Here is a 20,933-nt window from a genome sequence, read left to right on the forward strand (position 1 = left end):
CGCTAGTTTGGCAATGTCGGCAAACGAGCGGATCTCTCCCCGAAATGCCCACCTTGAGGTGGGCAATATCGGGCTGATCCGACGTGGGCCCTAGGGCCCAACGATCGGTTCCTAACAAATGGTAACGGGTGGTCGGATCACGGGACCACATCAACGAACAGATGCGGCCGCGATCCGACGGATTTTTAGTCCCATCCGATCGAGATATGGCCGACTTTCGGTCTGTCGACAGCTTTTATTGGCCCGTGTATGGCCACCTTAAAATCTTAAAAATGGCTGATATGTGATATGTTTTAGTAGATGATTTTCAGGGTCAGAGGGTTTGATTCATTTGATTGACAAATAATACTATCAATCATAAACCTTATGACAAAATTAGAAGTACAGGTATAGGACCTGTTATCCAGAATGCTCAGGACCTGGGGTTTTCTGGATAACAGATCTTTCCATAATTTGGATCTTCATTACTTAAGTCTACTAGAAAATCATTTAAACATTAAATAAACCAGATATGGTTTTGCCTCCAATAATGATTAATTATATATTAGTTGGGATCAAGTACAAGCTACTGTTTTATTATTACAGAGAAAGCATTTTTAAAAATGTTTGATTATTTGGATAAAAAGGAGTCTATGGGAGATGGTGTTTCTGTAATTCAGAGCTTTCTGGATAACGGATTTCCGGATAACAGATCCTGTACCTGTATTTGTCATTCATTTTTACTACTGCTCAACAGCTAGGTCACATCCATAGTTTAGATCGTTTTAGCTGCACAAGAATCTGCAAACAGAGCTATCCTGTAACATCATTAGAAATCAATGTTGATTTACTATCTCTTTGGTTGATTTTTCAAAGAGGCTATTGTAAAGGGAAAATTGTAAAGTAGAGAGTCCATGGTATAGACTTTGATTTATTGGGAACAAACAGTGCATGGAACATTATTAACATGTATTTATATAGCGCCAACAAATTTTGCATGGCTCCACTCTAGCATTCAGAGGAGAATACAAAACTTACATAGTTACATAGTTAAAGTCCATCAAGTCCAACCCCTCCAAATGAAAACCCAGCATCCATACACACACCCCTCCCTACTTTAAATTAAATTCTATATACCCATACCTATACTAACTATAGAGCTTAGTATCACAATAGCCTTTGATATTATGTCTGTCCAAAAAATCATCCAAGCCATTCTTAAAGGCATTAACTGAATCAGCCATCACAACATCACCCGGCAGTGCATTCCACAACCTCACTGTCCTGACTGTGAAGAACCCCCTACGTTGTTTCAAATGAAAGTTCTTTTCTTCTAGTCTAAAGGGGAGGCCTCTGGTACGGTGATTCACTTTATGGAACCTTTCTAACTTCTATGAGCAGTGTCTATGACATCCTATTGGGTAGAAACAGCAGCAAGGTTAGCCTTTCATTCTTAACGTAAAAGTCTGGCACATGGTAGGTTTGGTTACCATGGTGTATGGGCATCTTTGCTTTACTGGATAGTTCCTTGTTGCCCTACAAACCTAACCTTTACATTGTCTTCCTTTCTGTGCTGCAATGATTCCAGCAAACACAACAGAGGTGGAAGAGGAGGAAGGTTTGTCTTACAGCATGCTGTGTTTGATGTGTGAATGCATGTGTACTGACGTGGTCCTACTCCTCGAATATGTGTCGGTAGAAATCAGGATTTTTTTTGTTGTTTTTTTCAGATGCTCACAGATTGAATGGAGGTTGTAGGTACATCTTACAACTGAGAAGGAAATAGCAATTATTATTTTACTTTGAGAGTAGAAGGGTGGAATGTCTCTGGTTTTGAGCAAAATAGACATGAACCTTAGAAGTAAATTACAAATAAAGACTCTCCGATACTCGTCCAGTACTGTACTAATGTCTCTTGGCAGTCAGTGGCTGTGCTGGCCGTCAAACACAAGTGATATTTGGTTGCACAGCCAATGACCGATAAGCAATGTATTGCCACCTATTGTCTCACTAGAACAGTGTGGTCCAACTTATTACATGTAGTACATTATCTCTCAGATAGCATGTTTGAGGTCCACATTGAATCAAAATGTCATACAATGAAGTCTACGGAGCCCTTAAATAGACTTGGAGCCATAAAAATATTTAGAAGGATAACATCTGACCTGCAGGCTTCCAGTTGAACATCCCTGGTCTAGAATATAGTTTATACTTACTACTACTACTGTATCTAGGTTCCAAAGCAAAACATTTTCCTGAATGCACTGTCCAAAAGGATATCTGCATGACCCACAAAGGCAATGAAACAATTGAACTATATTAGCTACAATGGACAGCCCCTTTCAGAGGGGTGAATGTTTGCCTTTTGTGGCATGATTTTCCATCTAACTAGCCTGACTGGTCAAAGTAATGTATAAAAAATCCTCTCCCATCATCTGGTGGTTTTTAGGGGGCACTGTGACTTAAAAAATGTCTTTAATGGATAATTCTGGGTAACATTTCATTCATAAGGACACCAGCAATGTTACTATTCCATCTATTTGTCTTCTGCTTCTTTGTTGTTGGTAAAGTGCTAGTAAAACAGAGTGTGCTGTTGGTGTGTGCCAAATATAAAATGACATTTTTAAAAAACATATCATATAATGAAGACGTTTCTCTAAAATGCCAGCATTCTTCTCCACTCCTATAGAAGCACCAAGCCCAGTCCATTCTGATGAGAAACATTTGGAGAATGGAATTTTGAGAAGTGAAAAGAATTTACAAAGGTTTGTATCGGATATCATGGGATAACAGTGGGATATGTTAGCATGTTATCAGTGCTGCAACATAGCTGACAACAGAGACAAAATGTTAGCTCTGTAGCATGTTCATTTTAATTCTCTCTCTCTAATTGCAGACAATTAAGTGCATCCTCTGAAACCAAGTCTTTGAATCAGAACAAGACAGACGAAAAAGAAGATTGGAAACTGACTGAAGCAGACAAAGCCAAAACAGGAAGGGTAAATCACTGATCCTTAACCTTTAGATTTTTTAATGATAAACCTTTATTATTATAAACCTTAATACATAGAGTAAACCTGTTTGCTGCACTTAACAGAGATTTCACATCAGTGGAGCTTGCAATCTAAGGTCATAGAAACGTTATGGTCAATTTTATCAGGAAACGATTAATCTACCTGTGTATTTTTGGAAACTGGAGTACATGGAAGAAGTCCACAGGAGCATGGGGATAACATACAAAAAGTATTGCTAGAACTCCAGACTCCAGAACGTTGTAGCCACAGGTATACACTGCACATTATCTTTCTTAGCATCACCCTAGAAGGCAAGAAAAAGTGTAATGCCACAACAGAACCCAAAGCTGTTGATGTGGACAATCTTAGGCAGTTCTGGATGCGCTGAGCATGGTTCATGTTATCCGTTTGCCATTGCAACTTGGCGATTATGCAGCTCAACCACTTAAAAAATTGCTTGGTCACCTTCCTTCTAGCAAATGAACAGTTTTGTTTATAGGAGGGTACCGCATTGAAATATGAAGATGTTTCCTTATTGGCCCCCATGCTCAAGGTGCATTGTTCAATGTGTCATTTTCATCTCTCCAAAGTATTAACTGCAGCTCTATTGTCATGCGATGAAAGGTGGGTGCAATAGAATTTCTCTACCCTAGGGTTAAATTCACAGCTGCTAGAGGTGTAACCTATCGTCATGTCCAAGGAAATTAAAAGGGACAAGATGTTTAAAGTTTTAAAGGGCCACAAAATAAAAGAAAATCCTCTAGAAACGAAGGCCTGGCTTTAGCTTGATTTTTAGTATATTTGAAGACGTTTCCCTTTCATGTAACAGATGTGGACTTTATTAAAGATGCCTTTTTTTGGATAGGTGTAAAGTCATTAAATATCGGTATGTCCCCAAGTAAATGTTGTCCTTTCTTTTTTGTAGGTGAAGCTGGCAGTGTTCTGGGAGTATATGAAAGCCATCGGACTGCTCCTTTGCTTTCTCAGCATATTCCTTTTTATGTGCAACCATGTTTCATCTTTGGCCTCTAACTATTGGCTTAGTCTTTGGACAGATGACAAAGTTGTTAATGGAACACAGCAAAATACTACAATGAGGCTGAGTGTTTATGGAGCTTTGGGATTATCACAAGGTATGCTGAAGTCACTCCTGATCAGTACTATGGATTTATATTGTGTTCTTTTATAATTAAATACAAATATATTCATGGAGATAAGAAGCAGAGCTCTTGGTCACAGTGCAGTGTACTATGGGTGTTCCCTGGGGATGAACATTTTAGTTTCATGGCATCTCTCTAGCTCTTTTGAGTGAAAACAGCCTCCACAGATTTTTTTTTTTTGTCTGGTTGCTGCAAAATAGATGTCGTTTCTGGGCACTTCCATAGGACAATTAAGAACAGTATTAATTTATTGCTGTTGAACTGACACAAATACAGAACAAGCTTTTCCATGTCAATATGTCTGGTAAAGGCAAAATAAAGAATAATAGCCAGGTTTTAACCAGGTATATATACAATCTTGATCATTTTGAGGCTAATGGTGCAAAAGTTGATGTGTGTTACTTTCTTCCCATTCTAGGCATTGCAGTGTTTGGCTATTCTACAGCTGTCTCTCTAGGAGGGGTGCTTGCATCCCGGTTTCTTCACACAAATTTGCTGCACAATGTCCTGCGGTTTCCAATGAGCTTCTTTGAACGGACCCCGAGCGGGAATCTTGTTAACCGTTTTTCAAAGGAAATCGACACTATTGACAATACCATCCCCCAGATCATTAAGATGTTCATGGGGTCCCTGTTTAATGTCATTGGTGCATGTGTTATCATTCTACTTGCAACGCCCATAGTTGCTGTTATCATTCCACCGCTTGGCCTGATTTACTTCTTTGTACAGGTAAATATACATATAAAACTAGTTCCTTGCATAGAACATTGCACAGAGCAGAGCTCCGCATGCTACATAAGAAAATAATAACAATAATTCATAATATGGATTAAGCATCCTGTCTTCATTTGTCTTAACATCAAGTCAGAAAACTTGGCAAGAAATTGAGTGTTAACATATTTATTAGTTCATTTTAAAAGGGACCTATCCCCCCCCCCGAAGATATTCAGTTCAGTGAATATAGCTTGTGTGGAGCATCATTTTTGTGTTTGTTGTTGTTTATTAACTAAACAAGAAAATGCAGCTACTTTTACTTTAACTCTTCCTGTCACGTCCTGTTCTGCTGAGCAGAGGAGAATTTGGTAAAGATAATTACTAATCCATATATAATAGAGTGTATGTGTCTCTACCCGTTAGTACTTACTGACCAGAGTCCTTTGTGTAGCTCCACTGACAGGCACATTGTTGGCCTGTGTGCAACTTTACTGATCAGATTTCAGGCCAAAGTTTAAACTTCAATTTTTGTCCCAAAATCTGCTCAGTCTACCTGCACATACCAATAATATGTCAGTGGAGCTACACAAAGGAGCAGATGGGCTTTTCTCCAGCTGTGCACATCTGCATTGTATGTCCTTGGCCTAGTGAAGACTGGGTTTGATTAATCTCCTTTCTTTATATACCTTTTATGGGATCACCTCTTTGTAAAAGGGGTATGGGGGAGTCAAAAAGAACAGGCTGAATGCATTTTCAACTCCGGTTCTGTTTATTGTGCTCATTTGTAGTAATGTTTTTATACTGCACATTTAAGTAGCTTGGTGTGTTTTAGGCCTGTGTGACAATGTAGATATACAATTTACTTCATCGTCACAGTGCTCTTTGAGAACTGCAGTGTGGTCAAAACATAGTAACATAGTAAGTTTAAGCAACAATGACTTCTAAAAATGAAAGGCTTTTAAAGGAATGACAATATATTGTACTGTTGCCCTGCACTGGAAAAACTGGTGTGTGCTTCAGAAACGCTGCTATTGTGTATATAAACAAGCTGCTGTGCAGCCATGGGGACAGCTATTCAAACACAGGATACACTGTAGATAACAAATAAGCTCTGTAGAATCCTATTGTATATTCAGAGCCTATCGGCTATCTGCAGTATATCCTGTGCCTTTTCTCCTTTTTCAGCTTGGAATGCCTACCCCCATGACTACACAGCAGCTTGTTTATATAAACTGTTGTATGTCTATATAAAACCTGCCTAACTGCTAGTTGATCCAAAGGAAGGCAAAAAAACCCCATCTAAAGCCTTTCCAATTTGCCTCAGAGGTTCTTCTGACTCACACTCCCAGCCCATGGCAGATGTTTCTGATTTGGAGACCAGCCAGAAATGCTGGAATTGGCGCACTATATAGCCAGCACTGTTTCTTAAGCAGAACATTTCCTATTCTTTTGAATAGGCTCTTAGTGCAGTGAATATCAAAATGATTTACCTGTGAGGCTCTATGTTTATTTTGATGACATTTTTATAAATGCATGTATTTTTCAACTGACACGGCAATAAAAGGGTAAGTTTACATTAATTGCATAAACTACTTTAAAGGGTGTAATATTCTTTTGCATATTTTCCACATAATGTAGTATAACATTACATAAAATATACTGTGAATCGTGTACAGCAATATGGAAACCATGGATCGTATAAAAACGGTGATGTGTGACACTGGAAATATTATATAGTTGGAGCTTAGAGGGAAGGGCCCCTGTCATCAGTCTGCAGCATTTTTTAGCCATCATGGATTTCCAGGAAAAGAACATGAGGTTTAGGAAAAAGCCTTTGCTCCCCAAACCTGAATATTATGGGGTGATCCCAAACAAGCGGCGCGTGCATAGACAACAAAGAATACTTCTGAGTTCAAAGCATCATGTCTAAACATAAAATATGATAGACTGTTAGTTGGTTACAAGGAATACATAGAAGATACTAGGTAGGTAGTAGGATTCATAATAACTTTGCAAAGACCAACAATTTTTTAAATATTGCAGAAAACAAGTTGAAATGTATCAGAAGACTTTACTTTTGTTCACACTTTATTGAAAGTGTTTGTGCTGAAGAAGACACACACCCCTATATGTAATAAAAGGCACTATGTTTGCCCAGGAGCAGTAACCCCTAGGAACCAATTAGATGTTTGCTTTTAAACAGCGACCAAGTAAATGCTACCTGCTGATTGGTTGCTATGGATTACTACTCCTGGGCACACTTAGTGCCTTTTATTAAATAATCCCAACAGTGTCATTTGAAGCCCCATGATGTACCAGCGTTGACGCTACATGTACTGAAGTCTTTGGTGTTCTCTAGCTTTTAACCATTTTTTTAAACTTTTTCCAGAGGTTTTATGTCGCCACCTCACGGCAGTTGAAAAGACTGGAGTCCGTCAGCCGATCTCCTGTATATTCACATTTCAATGAGACTCTTTTAGGATCAAGTGTCATCCGAGCATTTGGGGAACAGAAGCGCTTTATACAGATCAGTGACTTTAAAGTTGATGAAAATCAAAGGGCTTACTACCCAAGCATTGTCTCTAACAGGTATCCTCTCCTCTTCCATTTGCTGAACTTCATATGTTTGAAAAAATGCATAATAAAAAGCACTGTGCTAGAATGCAGTATATTGTAAGGATAGAAAATGTTTCTGTGCAACCCACAGAACTGTTATTCTTAAAGTTAGCTCTTCCTTGGATAGATCTTACTGCTGGTTAGAATAAATACACAGCCCTTGATTTTATACCATAATATGGTAACTGCATAGAGGCATGGAAACACATTTTTTTTAGGTTTTAGAAATTGAGAGATAATGATGTGAAGCAGGTATCTGTTTTTTTGGAGCAGCTCAGCATCTAATCCAGTGATCCCCAACCAGTAGCTCGCGAGCAACATGTTACTCACCAACCCCTTGCATCTTACTCCCAGTGGCCTCAAAGCAGGTGCTTATTTTTAAATTCCAGGCAAGTTTTGGTTTCATAAAAACCATGTGTACTGCCAAACAGAGTCTCCTGTAGGCTACCAGTTCATATAGTGTCTACCAAACAGCCAGTTACAGACCTTATTTGACATCCCCATGGACTTTTTCATGTTTGTGTTGCTCCCTAACTCTTTTTTTACATTTAAATGTGGCTCCCGAGTAAAAAAGGTTGGGGACCCCTGCTCTAATTTAATGTCTCCATAGTGTGTGGGGATTTGAAAGCCCTTGTGTAACATCAGGGCTTGTCATTTATATATTCATATTGTTTCAAGAGGCAGGAGAAGCACCACCGCCAAAAGAAAGAGAATATAGATACTGTAGTAATAATTCTTATAAATTAAATGACAGGTCAAATTATTAAATTTTTTTAAAGTAATATACAGGAGTTACTTCTTTTCATAAAGAGTATTTTTCCCCTGAAGACACCAGGACATGCACATTAAGATCTGTTCATCTGGCGGGGGTAACATTGGAGAGGACCCCTAGACAGGCAGATAAGATATAACTTGGTCTGAAGAGGCCGAATTGGCATCTTAAATCTGCCCAAGTATGCTCAGCTTAAAGGAATAGTAAATTACTAGTATTACTAGTAAAGAAAGTAAATTACAGTAATGAAAATATAATGTACAGATTGCACTCCACTGGTACATCTGGTGTGCTTGTTTCATAAACTCTACTATAGTTATATAAACAAGCTCCTGTGTAGCCATTGGGGCAGCCATTCAAAGCTGAGAATGGAGAAAAGGCACAGGACACACAGCAGATGACAGATAACTTCTGTAGTATACAATGGGATTCTTCAGTAGGTATCTGTTATCTACTGTGCATCCTGTGTTTGAATGGCTGCCCCCATGGCTACACGGCAGTTTGTTTATATAAACTATAGTAGTGTTTCTGAAGCAAATACACACGTTTTACCAGTGCAGGGCAACAATATATTAACAATACATTATATATAAACGTTATTCCTAGAACAATTAAAGCCAAATGGACTTCCTTAATGAAAACACCAGAGCAGGAATGTTCATTACATTTTCTTCCCCTTGTATGTTCAATATATTAGAAAACCTTATTGCTGATTTGCATAAAAGCTATTCAAGAAATAATATGGAATCCCCCCCCCCGCCCATCACTCCATCACTGCTAAATACTGACCTTGATCTGGATGTGTTTCTTTCTGTAGGTGGTTGGCAATCAGGCTGGAGTTTGTTGGCAACTGCATCGTCCTCTTTGCCTCTCTCTTTGCTGTGATTTCTAGATCAACCCTTAGCCCTGGACTTGTTGGACTTTCTGTCTCTTATGCTTTACAGGTAACTGATGTGAACATCTGTGCTCAGGTTTAATTCTAGAAATATATCCATAAAATAAGCAGGCCTAATTATTGACCCAGCAACATAAAAAAAGTATATACCAGAAACCTTATGTAATTACTACTAATATACACATTAGTCCTTGTGTTTGTGAAATACTGCAGGCTTGTCATGTAAATTGAGCCTTCCTCCAACCCTGATATAATCCATTGTGTGTGTGTATACTGTATATATGTATATATATGTATATATATATATATATATATATATATATATATATATATATATATATATATATATATATATATATATATATATATATATATATATATATATATATATATATATATACATACACTGTGACATTTTTAGCTGCAGCAAAGTATTGACTCAGTGGCTGCCTTGGCAGCATCTGCTTTATAAAGTCATAATCCTCTCTGTCTCTCTCTCCATTTAGCTCTTTGAATATTGCTTGCAAAGTTCCTTATAAAGTCATGCTTTGCATGGTTAAAATAAATCGTCCAAACAGTCTGGAAGAAAGGACATTTGCAGAGAAATAACGTTTATGAATTTTCTCAGTTTGTTGTTTTACCGGGAATGCTAACATTGAGTTTGGTTATTAATTTATGTTCAATAATTCCTCTGGAGAACCTTAGTAGGTAAAAGGAGCCAGTTGCAGTAGTAGGCAATGTTTTACTCGCCTTAAGCTGGCCATAGACGCAAAGATCTGATTCCTTGATTCGTACGATTTTTGGACCGTGGGTGACATTTTTGTCCGGCGGAGATTGGTCGTTTGGTCGATCAGCCAGGTTAAAAGATTTCTGCCAGCTGCTGATCATATCTCTGCATGTATTGCCGATCAGTGGGAGACTGTCATTTAGCTTTTGTCGGACATAACTTTCGTACAATTGCTGTCAGGGGCAGAATATCGCCTGATCTGTTCATTTGTACTTTATTTGATTGGAATGGTTAGTGGCAGGTCAGGAGATGGGGAAGTCCGACTATATGATGATTCATACAATCGGATCTTTGCGTCTATGGCCAGCTTTACTCTGTTTCTTGCTAAACCTGTCTACAAAGGGGGGGGGGCCAGTCTTGATAGGGCTAAAGTGAGTCTAGTTCCCTTTTGAGTTCCAAATAACTATGCATCCTTAAAGGATAAGTAAACCTTTAAAATAAGTGAATTTAAAATTTAAAAAGTGCTATTCTAAGCACTTTTGTAATTTACATTCATTATTTATTTTCTTCTTATTCCAAGATATTAAGGGATACATATGCTGTTAACATGAGTGAATTTTGTTCCAACAGCGACACCTGCTGGTCCGTCTGACCTCCAAGTAGTCAAGGAAGTTGTCAGGAGAAAGAAAGAGACTGCTCTGATATTCTTAGGAAAGATTTTAAAAAGGTTTCTAATTTTTTTCTAAGCAGAAGAACAGCAGAACAGCCTCTTTCTCCTGACAACTTCCTTGACTACTTGGAGGTCAGACGGACCAGCAGGTGTCGATGTTGGAAAATAATTCTTTCATATTAACAGCACATGTATCCCTTAATATCTTGGAATAAAAAGAAAATAAAGTACATTTTAAAAGTGCTTAGAATAGCACTCTCATCAATTTTACATTCACTTATTTTAAAAGGTTTGCTTATCCTTAAGAAGAAAACAGGAATGCCTGAGTCTGTGGCCACTTCTCTTATTAGAGTGAATCCCATACACAATGAATAGATTACCAGCTGCATTCAACATAATATTTCTACATAATATTTGTGGGACTCCTAGGTAAAGCACATTATTTTCAATATTAGCAATTACCTCTTTTTTTGTACCAAGCAAATGTGGGCATGTCCTCTGACTTGGACAAGGAGCACTTACCATGTAGTTTGTGCTCTTGTACACATGCTACACTTGTAGTCAGGTAACCAACTTTACTGCTCTGCAAGCTTCCTATCAATGTCTTCCTTGCAAACCTGCCTAGCAATATCACTCAAAGGATATGAGAACCTAAAATACAACTCTTTCTGAAAGAATAAGCTATGAAGGCCCAGTTTGGTGCTACTATTATTATTATTATGAAACGGCCATCATGTGTATATTATGTTATGTATGTATATATTGTGAAGGATAAATGTCAGTGCTGGTTTATTCTTTGACTCTTTCAGGTCACTACTTATCTGAACTGGCTGGTACGAATGTCTTCTGAAGTGGAAACAAATATAGTTGCGGTGGAGAGAGTGAAAGAATATGCTGACCTTAAGCAGGAGGTAAATGACTGTTTACACCCTGGAATACAGAACCTATATGTAACTAACCTAAAGGACTTAACAAAGTGACAGTTATCGTTCAGTGTTATGTGTCGGTTCTTTATTTTGTTCACAGCCTGAGAAGTAATGGGTGACTGGGCGATTGGCTTGTTTATCGATGATAAAATAGTAGGGATGCACCGAATCCACTATTTTAGGATTCGGCCGAATACTGAACCGAATCCAACCCCTAATTTGCATATGTAAATTAGGGAGAAGAGCGGGAAAGAGAAGCATGCACAGGGTTAAAAGAATTTTGATTACCATGTTTGTGACATGAAAAGTCACATGATTTTTTGGATTAAATTCTGCCAGGCACTTGGATTCGGCCAAATCCGAATCCTGCTGAGAGGCTGAATCTTGGCCGAGTCCCGAACTGAATCCTGGATTTGGTGCATCCCTATAAAATAACATATTTTCAGTAAAAGTCTATAATTAGTATTTTTATTTGTGCATATAAGGGGCAAAGACCATATTCTTCAAAACTTAAGCTGGCCATAGACGTGAAGATTTACCTGCTATAAGGGACGAACGATTGACGTCCCAATCTCCCAACCTGCCATTAAACTTTCAGATCAAATAAAGTACAAAAGAACAGCCGTTGTTCTTCCCCAGGCAGCAATTGTACGAAAGTTTATATCCGACAAAAGCTGGTGACAGTCTCCCACTGAAAATCGGCAATACATGCAGAGATATTATCTGCAGCCGACAGAAATCTTTTAACCTGTCCGATCGACCAAACGACCAATCTCCATGGGACGAAAAATGGCAGAACTCTCCACACACGGTCCGAAAATCATACGAATCGGAGGTTCGTAAGATCGGTTCTTTGCGTCTATGGCCAGCTTAACGCCCACATAGTTTTTCCCCTGTCCATCAACACTTACTAACTTAAAAACTGATCAATGTCCCTCAATTTTGGGGCAACACCATGATCTAGCAAAGCTGACACTAGAGATAAGATAGTCAACTTTACAAATACTTAGCAGGTTTGTAAATGGTTACGATCATGGCCTGTTAAGGGACTGGCAGACAGGAGGCAAGGGGGAATGAAGTGAATCATGGCTTGTTAGATGTAGGATGTGCTCATTTGAACCTGGTAAAGAGACCAAGTCTTTATGATTAGTTATATTGTGATTAAACTATATTGGTTAATCTATCAAATGTAGGCCAACGATTTATTGCTGTATATTTGTTTACTTACACAGGCTGCATGGACTATTGAAGAGACTGCACCAGAGCCCACCTGGCCACAGGAAGGGAAAATTGAGTTTCGTGGCTATGGCTTGCGCTACCGTGATGATTTGGACCTGGCTCTTAGAAATATAAATGTTACTATACAGGGAGGAGAAAAGGTACATTTCAGGTTTAAATGGCAATTAAAAATGTATGGACATTTAAGTTACACCAAAAATATACACCACCTCTAACTAGGCAAAAAACATGCACTTCTATAAGGCTATATTACAAGGAGTAAGGCTTTATACCTGGGCCACTCACTTAAAATTGCTTTAGTGCCTGGCAAAATAACTTTACAACATTTTGTAAACATTTTTGTGAATCCACCACAGTACCCTGTAATTGAAAATGGAAAATAGATGGAACATTTTTTACCTATTATATTTACTTTTGTTTTCAATGTAATCAGAAGTGTAGAGCCTTTAAAATAGAATTTATTGGAGCCTACAAAACAAATTGAGGCAGTGCCACTGCAAGCTGCAACCAGACAGCAGTGACTGTAAATAAAGGCAAAAAAAATGTGCATGAGGCCAAGAGTAATATGTATGGCACTATTGTATCCAAGCTTAGGAATCCCACTTAGGAGTCTCTGCAGCTCTAAAACATTAAATATGGTTTGTGTGTATTTTGTGCAGGTTGGAATAGTTGGCAGAACAGGAGCTGGAAAATCCTCTCTGACACTGGGTCTGTTTCGCATTAATGAGGCTGCTGCTGGGGAGATAGTCGTAGATGGATGCAACCTAGCCAAAATTGGCCTTCATGACCTCCGTTTCCGAATCACTATTATCCCACAGGTAGAAATGCTTAATGTTTATATAAAAAGCATGTATGTGGCAGCATGGACACTTTTTGATTTGCTACAGAATCTAATGAAATCTGGGTTTACAGTGAAAGGGCGCATAATTTGATTGGTAGTCCAGTTTATGGGAACTTGACGTGCATTGCATAAATGGACAGAGATGTATAATTTGGAGCATCTCTTTCCTTCCAAAGCTTTATGGAGCCAGACTGCACATCAAGGCATTTAAAAAACACCCAATAGTAATCAGCCTATATACTTTGTTTATTAGCAAGTGTTATCTTATATTTCTTTTCATTAGAGCATAAATATGTGTACAATATTTAACTCTGTTCACAAGACATTCCTTCTCTCACTGAGCTAGCATTTTCAGATGTGTGGCAACTTATATACAGTATGACCACATACCTCTGCAGATGCAAAAACATGTTCACTACGTTATTCAAACTGGGTTTGTCCCACATTTTGTGCAAGTGCATCTATTGAAGCAGGTGGATCCCGGAGCTTCCACCACCTCCAGGGTCATGTTAACATAGAGAGTTGGAAACCGCAACATCCTTACTTAGTGTGAACTTTGTTGCATCAGCTTCAATTATTACCCTTGAGGCTGCAATTTCACTGGAATCTTGGGAAGATCACTGCATTTTGGGTAATGAAATGCATCTAAAATGCCACATTGCACACTGCAAATTCTGTGCACTTTGGGCATATCAATAACTTTAAATTGGAAATTAAATGGTATAGTGCATGTGTCTTTCTATAGGATCCGGTCTTGTTTTCTGGGTCCCTGAGGATGAACCTGGATCCATTTGACAAGTACACAGATGATGACATCTGGACATCTCTGGAGCTTGCGCACCTGAAGAAATTTGTCTCTAATCTCCCTCTCCAACTCAATCATGACTGTGCAGAAGGAGGGGAAAATCTCAGGTTAGATTTCTTTTCTTTACACATTTCATTAAAATGAATCTTCATACATTTTGAACTTTTAAAAAAAAATGTATTGTGACTCGCTATTTTTCAGCGTTGGCCAACGGCAGCTGGTGTGCTTGTCGCGAGCTCTTCTCCGAAAGACCAAAATCTTGGTGCTGGATGAAGCCACTGCGGCAGTGGACTTGGAAACGGATGGCCTAATCCAGTCTACTATAAGAAAAGAGTTTAAAGATTCCACAGTTATAACCATTGCACATCGACTCAACACCATCATGGATTATACAAAGTAATTTGTTTTTATGTTATATGCGTATGAAGATGTTCACTCATCCAGGTCATGATATACAGTACAATATCTAGTAGACATTAGACTAAAGCAACTGGACTTTCTCTGAGCGTTTTTGAAAATGTTTCACCGCTCATCCAAGCAGTTTCTTCCGTTCAGCTTAGCGGTAGGGAATTCAATGGAACCATTTAGATTGGGTCTAAGGGTTTAAATACCACTCGGCTAAACTGAAGAATCCACTTAGATGAGCAGTGAAACATTTTCCAGAATACTCAGTTGCTGTAGACTGGTTATTATTTTTATGTTATGTAACATATGCCTCTAAGAAATTTAGTCAATTGGCTGGACTAGAACACATGCAGTACAAACAACACATGGGTAACCCTTATAAGTAGCTACTACACTTTCATGTGGCATAGTTATCTAATAAGGTTAGCTAATAAAAGGTGCCAAGTTTTCTACAGGTCTAATCACCTATATCAACTAATCAACAGGTATAATTTACTGGTCATCTGTTAAAAAGGAAACCTCTTATTGGTTGCTATGGGTTACTGTACCTGGGCAAACTTTGATTATATACAGTGGTGTGAAAAACTATTTGCCCCCTTCCTGATTTCTTATTCTTTTGCATGTCACACTTAAATGTTTCTGCTCATCAAAAACCGTTAACTATTAGTCAAAGATAACATAATTGAACATAAAATGCAGTTTTTAAATGAAGGTTTACGTTATTAAGGGAGAAAAAAAACTCCAAATCTACATGGGCCTGTGTGAAAAAGTGATTGCCCCCCTTGTTAAAAAATAACTTAACTGTGGTTTATCACACCTGAGTTCAATTTCAAAGGTTATAAAGCCATTTCTAAAGCTTTGGGACTCCAGCGAACCACAGTGAGAGCCATTATCCACAAATGGCAAAAACATGGAACAGCGGTGAACCTTCCCAGGAGTGGCCGGCCGACCAAAATTACCCCAAGAGCGCAGAGACAACTCATCCGAGAGGCCACAAAAGACCCCAGGACAACATCTAAAGAACTGCAGGCCTCACTTGCCTCAATTAAGGTCAGTGTTCGCGACTCCACCATAAGAAAGAGACTGGGCAAAAACGGCCTGCATGGCAGATTTCCAAGGCGCAAACCACTTTTAAGCAAAAAGAACATTAAGGCTCGTCTCAATTTTGCTAAAAAACATCTCAATGATTGCCAAGACTTTTGGGAAAATACCTTGTGGACCGACGAGACAAAAGTTGAACTTTTTGGAAGGTGCGCGTCCCGTTACATCTGGCGTAAAAGTAACACAGCATTTCAGAAAAAGAACATCATACCAACAGTAAAATATGGTGGTGGTAGTGTGATGGTCTGGGGTTGTTTTGCTGCTTCAGGACCTGGAAGACTTGCTGTGATAGATGGAACCATGAATTCTACTGTCTACCAAAAAATCCTGAAGGAGAATGTCCGGCCATCTGTTCGTCAACTCAAGCTGAAGCGATCTTGGGTGCTGCAGCAGGACAATGACCCAAAACACACCAGCAAATCCACCTCTGAATGGCTGAAGAAAAACAAAATGAAGACTTTGGAGTGGCCTAGTCAAAGTCCTGACCTGAATCCTATTGAGATGGTGTGGCATGACCTTAAAAAGGCGGTTCATGCTAGAAAACCCTCAAATAAAGCTGAATTACAACAATTCTGCAAAGATGAGTGGGCCAAAATTCCTCCAGAGCGCTGTAAAAGACTCGTTGCAAGTTATCGCAAACGCTTGATTGCAGTTATTGCTGCTAAGGGTGGCCCAACCAGTTATAAGTTCAGGGGGCAATTACTTTTTCACACAGGTTTGGATTTCTTTTCTCCCTAAATAATAAAAACCCTCATTTAATAACTGCATTTTGTGTTTACTTGTGTTATCTTTGACTAATAGTTAAATGTGTTTGATGATCAGAAACATTTTGTGTGACAAACATGCAAAAGAATAAGAAATCAGGAAGGGGGCAAATAGTTTTTCACACCACTGTATGCGACTGATTTTTGTGTTCTGGAAGTAAATTGTGCTCAACAGACAGTAGTTTCCTAAAATTGTTATTGAGCACAGTGCAGTCTAGCAGGGTTATCAAGTATGGTTTAGATGCCACGGCTAATTGCTTAGCTTGCTTAGCCTTTTAATAACTAAAATATTTTACTATAATTCATAATATTGCATTGGTGGACAGCACTGGTTGAAAAGTTGCTAAAATGCCTACTGTTTTCATACAGGAAAGTAAAACTTGATAACCCTCAAGTCATCGTTTAGATTTTGGTGTGAGTTCAGCATATCCTTATGTTTTAAACAACAGATATGCAGCTAAAGGTCAGGGATTCTCCTTTTACTGTCATGCTGCTAGCAGTGGTAAATTGGTACCTAATTATATCAATTATGGTAAATATTGAGCACAGTGCAGTATGGTTTAGATAGGAATGCCACAGTTAATTGCTTAGCTTGCGTATGAATTTACAGTATCCTTTCAGTAACTAAAAAAAGCATTTTCATATAATTCATTGGTTGAAAAGTGCTTTTGCTAAATTGCCTACTGGTTTCATACAGGAAACTCAAACTTGATCACTCTCAAGTCATTATTTAGATTTTGGTTTGGGTTTAGCATTTACTTATGTTTTAAACAATAGACCTAGAACTGTAGGTCTGGGATTCTCCTCCTACTATCTTGCTGCTAAAAGTGGTAAATTGGTACCATCATTTTTATAAATTATAGTGGTAAATATTAATGTGCCCTTATCTAAGGTGTAATATATTGTTTCCAGACACGGGAAGTATATAAACATTGCAGTAAATAGAAGCCATGTTTAAATACAAGGCAAACTACAATTGCCTGCTCCATTGAAGTTGTGTTTTTTTTTTTGACTGTGGAAAAATCTTTGCCGGCCGTTAAAAATACTTATTTTTGGTCTACATTTAAAAAGAAAAAAAATCCCTTCTCGCTTTCATTCTAGTTAGACTTGCATAAATCTTAACTGGAACCATCATTATTTTAAAGTTTTTATTTCCATTCACCCTGGACTTATTAGTCTTTTCCTATTTTTCTAAATTGTTTCATGGGAAATGAAGTACAGTGAATTTGATGTTTAATTTTCTTTTGTCTTTTAGGGTTATCGTATTGGACAAGGGTCAAATGGTGGAGTTTGATTCCCCAAGTAACCTTCTTCAACAACAAGGCATTTTCTATAATATGGCCAAAGATGCTGGCTTAGTGTAATTTCTAAGGTATTGTTCTCTCATTTCTGGGATGAAATGCACTTTCTGACAAAAAGAGGACTCGCTGACCAAGTGTTGCTGAACTTTTGTCCTGAAACAAGACTTTCCACCGGATTTGTACAGAGATGATTGTAAGCACCCACGTGCATTTACTTTACTGTGTTTTGATCTTTTTGCCGAGCGACAACTTGATGTTCCAGATGTCCTAAATTCCTTGAGCCACCATAGAACCCTCTGCAAATCACACAGTCATGCCAAGTCCCAATTTCTGTTTCTGTATAGATTCTGTTAAGTTGGTATCACCTGCCCACTGAATGTAAAACTGAGCATCGGTTTCTGGTTTGGGTTGGTGAGCCATCAGATGCTACAATTTGTTCCTTTTTCATTTCTCCTGCTGTTTCTTGATGTAGATATGGAAAGGTTGGAATGACAAACGTAAGTGTACAGTTTTGTGCTAAAGCCACATTGCTAAGCTATAGCTGTTATGGTGTTTGAAGATCACTTGAGTAGTAGTTGAGCGGCGCATGTCTGGACAGTTTCCATGCCCTTACATATACACGGGCATGTTCTATTATTGTTGACTTAAATTATGATTAATGTTTCTTACTCTAATGGGCAATGCAATTATGAATCTTTCCTTTCCCTTTCCCAAGCAATACAAAATGTTATGCTTGGTGCCACAATAAGCTTTTTTTTCTTTTGGCTTTATAAAAGACCCCTGAGGATGAAGGTGGTCATTATAGAAATCTGATAGTAACGTTTGTGTTCAGAGCCTGGTCACACACTGAAGAGGCCTGGATACCAAGTCATGAGGATCCTAACCTGTTTTCATATTTGGTCGCAGTTGGCAAAAGCCATTAAGATAAGAGAACCAAGCCAAAGGCAGGAAGATCATTCTGCAGGTCTTCTTCACTGCTCTTAAATGTATCACATAGATTGAGTCAGAACACTATTATTATTATTATTATTCTCACGGATGTTTTGTAGTATAATGGCAGACCTGGTCAAGGAATAGGTATTATATGTGGCCCTTAAAGAGTAGTTCATTTATTTTTGCTGTGGAATAACATATGCAAAGTTCTTCTCGTAAAGCCTCAGGAAAATAAAAACACCATTCTTGGTATGGAGTTCAAAAACGCTATATTTTTCCACACAAATGCTATTTTACTAGATAGCTGTTATTCGTGTATAGTAAAGGGCCACTACTACTCTAGTTGCGTTCCATTTATTTAACTAATTTAAGAGAAAAATATATAATTATTTTTTCATTGGAGGGCTTCCCTAACATCTTTAAAATGTCCAATCTATGATTTTTTTTACCATAGGATGACAATAGTCATTTATTACTGTCATATGTTAAAGGGGTAGAGGATGCACCAACTCTCTGAACTTGGTAAACTTTCCATACATTAGTTGCTGGCATTTCTTAGCGCTACTGAGAAATGCCAGCAACTACTGGAAAACAGTTGCTCAGTTACAATCATTTTAGTGAGCGTGCTCAGTAGCGGCTACAGCGGGGAAATACCAGCCACTAATATATGTTATTAGTTTGATGCAACTTGGCTTACAGAGCTGCTACGACAACAATAAAATGGGCATAAAAAGTACATTTTTTTAAATTGTAAAAGTTTTGATTTGTGCTACTGTATGGAAACCATATTTTTAATAATGGTGCACTACCCCATTAATATCCCATGCCTGCCGATTATTGCTCCCTACTCAACAGCACCACTGTACTCTGTATTTAAAACTGAGCTGGTTTTACACTTTGGGCAGAGGCCAGCGCTTCCATGGGCTGCTATGTATTTCCCCAGTTAAAGGACATAGAATTTACATTTTTGCCAGAATCCCCCAACTTAGAATCGCTTCCCTGGAAACCGATTTATTTCTTTTAAGGTCTGATTTCTTCCATGTACAATATGTTAATTCTAGTGCTAATGTGCCATGCTAGGTTATATATTTATGCTAGTATATTTATGCGGAATGAATATGTTTAGAGTCTGAATTTGCTATCCTCTCGGCAATAGTGTGGGTTTTCCCCCACTGCATAGTTAACAGCATAGGTCAATTTCTCCTCCGAGCCTTGGCTACCAAGTAGCATTACACTTTTTGTACTGCAAAATATATATAGAAATATATTTTCCAAAATCCTTCATAACACCAGCATACTTTTACTGTAGAGCACGGATCAAAGCGTTATACAATATTTTTTATGGTAACCTGCAAAAAGGGAAAATATTGCAACTTGCCGTTGCAGCTTTAATCTACTCTATGCAACAAAAGTTATCTAGAGATATGCAGCAAGCTTGTGTTTCTGTGTGTGGAGCTTAACATCTGTATGCGGTTTCCTCAGACACTAAGGCACATTTAGAAACATCGTTTAGCCACTGAGACGTAAACCGTGTGCAGTTCTAAACCAGTTCTTACTCAAAACTGAGAAAAGAAAATCCAAATCTGGCCCGACAAACTATGGGGAAGTTCGCCTTTCATTAACTTTAGTATGTTATAAAACAACTTTTCAATTGGTCTCCAGAATCTATTTCTGTTTCTGCATCTGTAAGGGTTTAGGGCAGATTCAGGGAGATTAGTCGACCAGCGACAAATATCCTCTTCTTCGGGGCGACTAATCTCCCCGAACTGTCTCCTCTGGTACTCAGCGCAATTTGTTTTCCGAAGTCATCCGAATTTACCTCGTGAGGCAGCTACGGGCGACTTTGTAAAACGAATCGCGCCGAGTGCCATCCCGCCGGAGATTTACATTTTAGCTGGCAGGGGAGGCAGTTTGGGGAGATTAGTCACCCCGAAGAAGAGGATATTTGTCGCCGGGCAACTAATCTCCCTGAAACTGCCTGTGTGTCCTGACCCTAAAACCTCACTTGTTGACAGACCAAACCCAGGCTTCAAAATAAAAAAAAGAAACTAAATAATTTAAAAATTAAAAT

The 20,933-nt window shown here is 38.4% G+C and overlaps 1 protein-coding gene across 3 annotated transcripts in view; it reads left to right on the forward strand.

The window, feature by feature from the left end:
- The window catches only part of abcc1.L (ATP binding cassette subfamily C member 1 L homeolog), a 78,942-nt gene extending 58,009 nt beyond the window's left edge, over positions 1 to 20,933 (forward strand). For 2 of the 3 annotated variants that reach the window (XM_018236334.2, XM_018236335.2), the window contains exons 20-31: positions 2,669 to 2,744; positions 2,876 to 2,978; positions 3,919 to 4,126; positions 4,572 to 4,882; positions 7,257 to 7,456; positions 9,073 to 9,199; positions 11,357 to 11,458; positions 12,706 to 12,852; positions 13,372 to 13,530; positions 14,299 to 14,465; positions 14,560 to 14,754; positions 17,884 to 20,933. In XM_018236334.2, coding sequence (XP_018091823.1) covers positions 2,669 to 2,744; positions 2,876 to 2,978; positions 3,919 to 4,126; positions 4,572 to 4,882; positions 7,257 to 7,456; positions 9,073 to 9,199; positions 11,357 to 11,458; positions 12,706 to 12,852; positions 13,372 to 13,530; positions 14,299 to 14,465; positions 14,560 to 14,754; positions 17,884 to 17,992 — 1,904 coding nt within the window. In that variant the 3' untranslated portion in view covers positions 17,993 to 20,933. Of the gene's footprint in view, positions 1 to 1,567; positions 1,598 to 2,668; positions 2,745 to 2,875; positions 2,979 to 3,918; positions 4,127 to 4,571; positions 4,883 to 7,256; positions 7,457 to 9,072; positions 9,200 to 11,356; positions 11,459 to 12,705; positions 12,853 to 13,371; positions 13,531 to 14,298; positions 14,466 to 14,559; positions 14,755 to 17,883 lie in introns of all 3 variants that reach the window. The other variant, XM_018236333.2, reaches the window with a different exon arrangement.

This window comes from Xenopus laevis, chromosome 9_10L, assembly GCF_017654675.1.
Source record: "Xenopus laevis strain J_2021 chromosome 9_10L, Xenopus_laevis_v10.1, whole genome shotgun sequence".
In the NCBI taxonomy this organism is placed as follows: Eukaryota; Metazoa; Chordata; class Amphibia; order Anura; family Pipidae; genus Xenopus; species Xenopus laevis.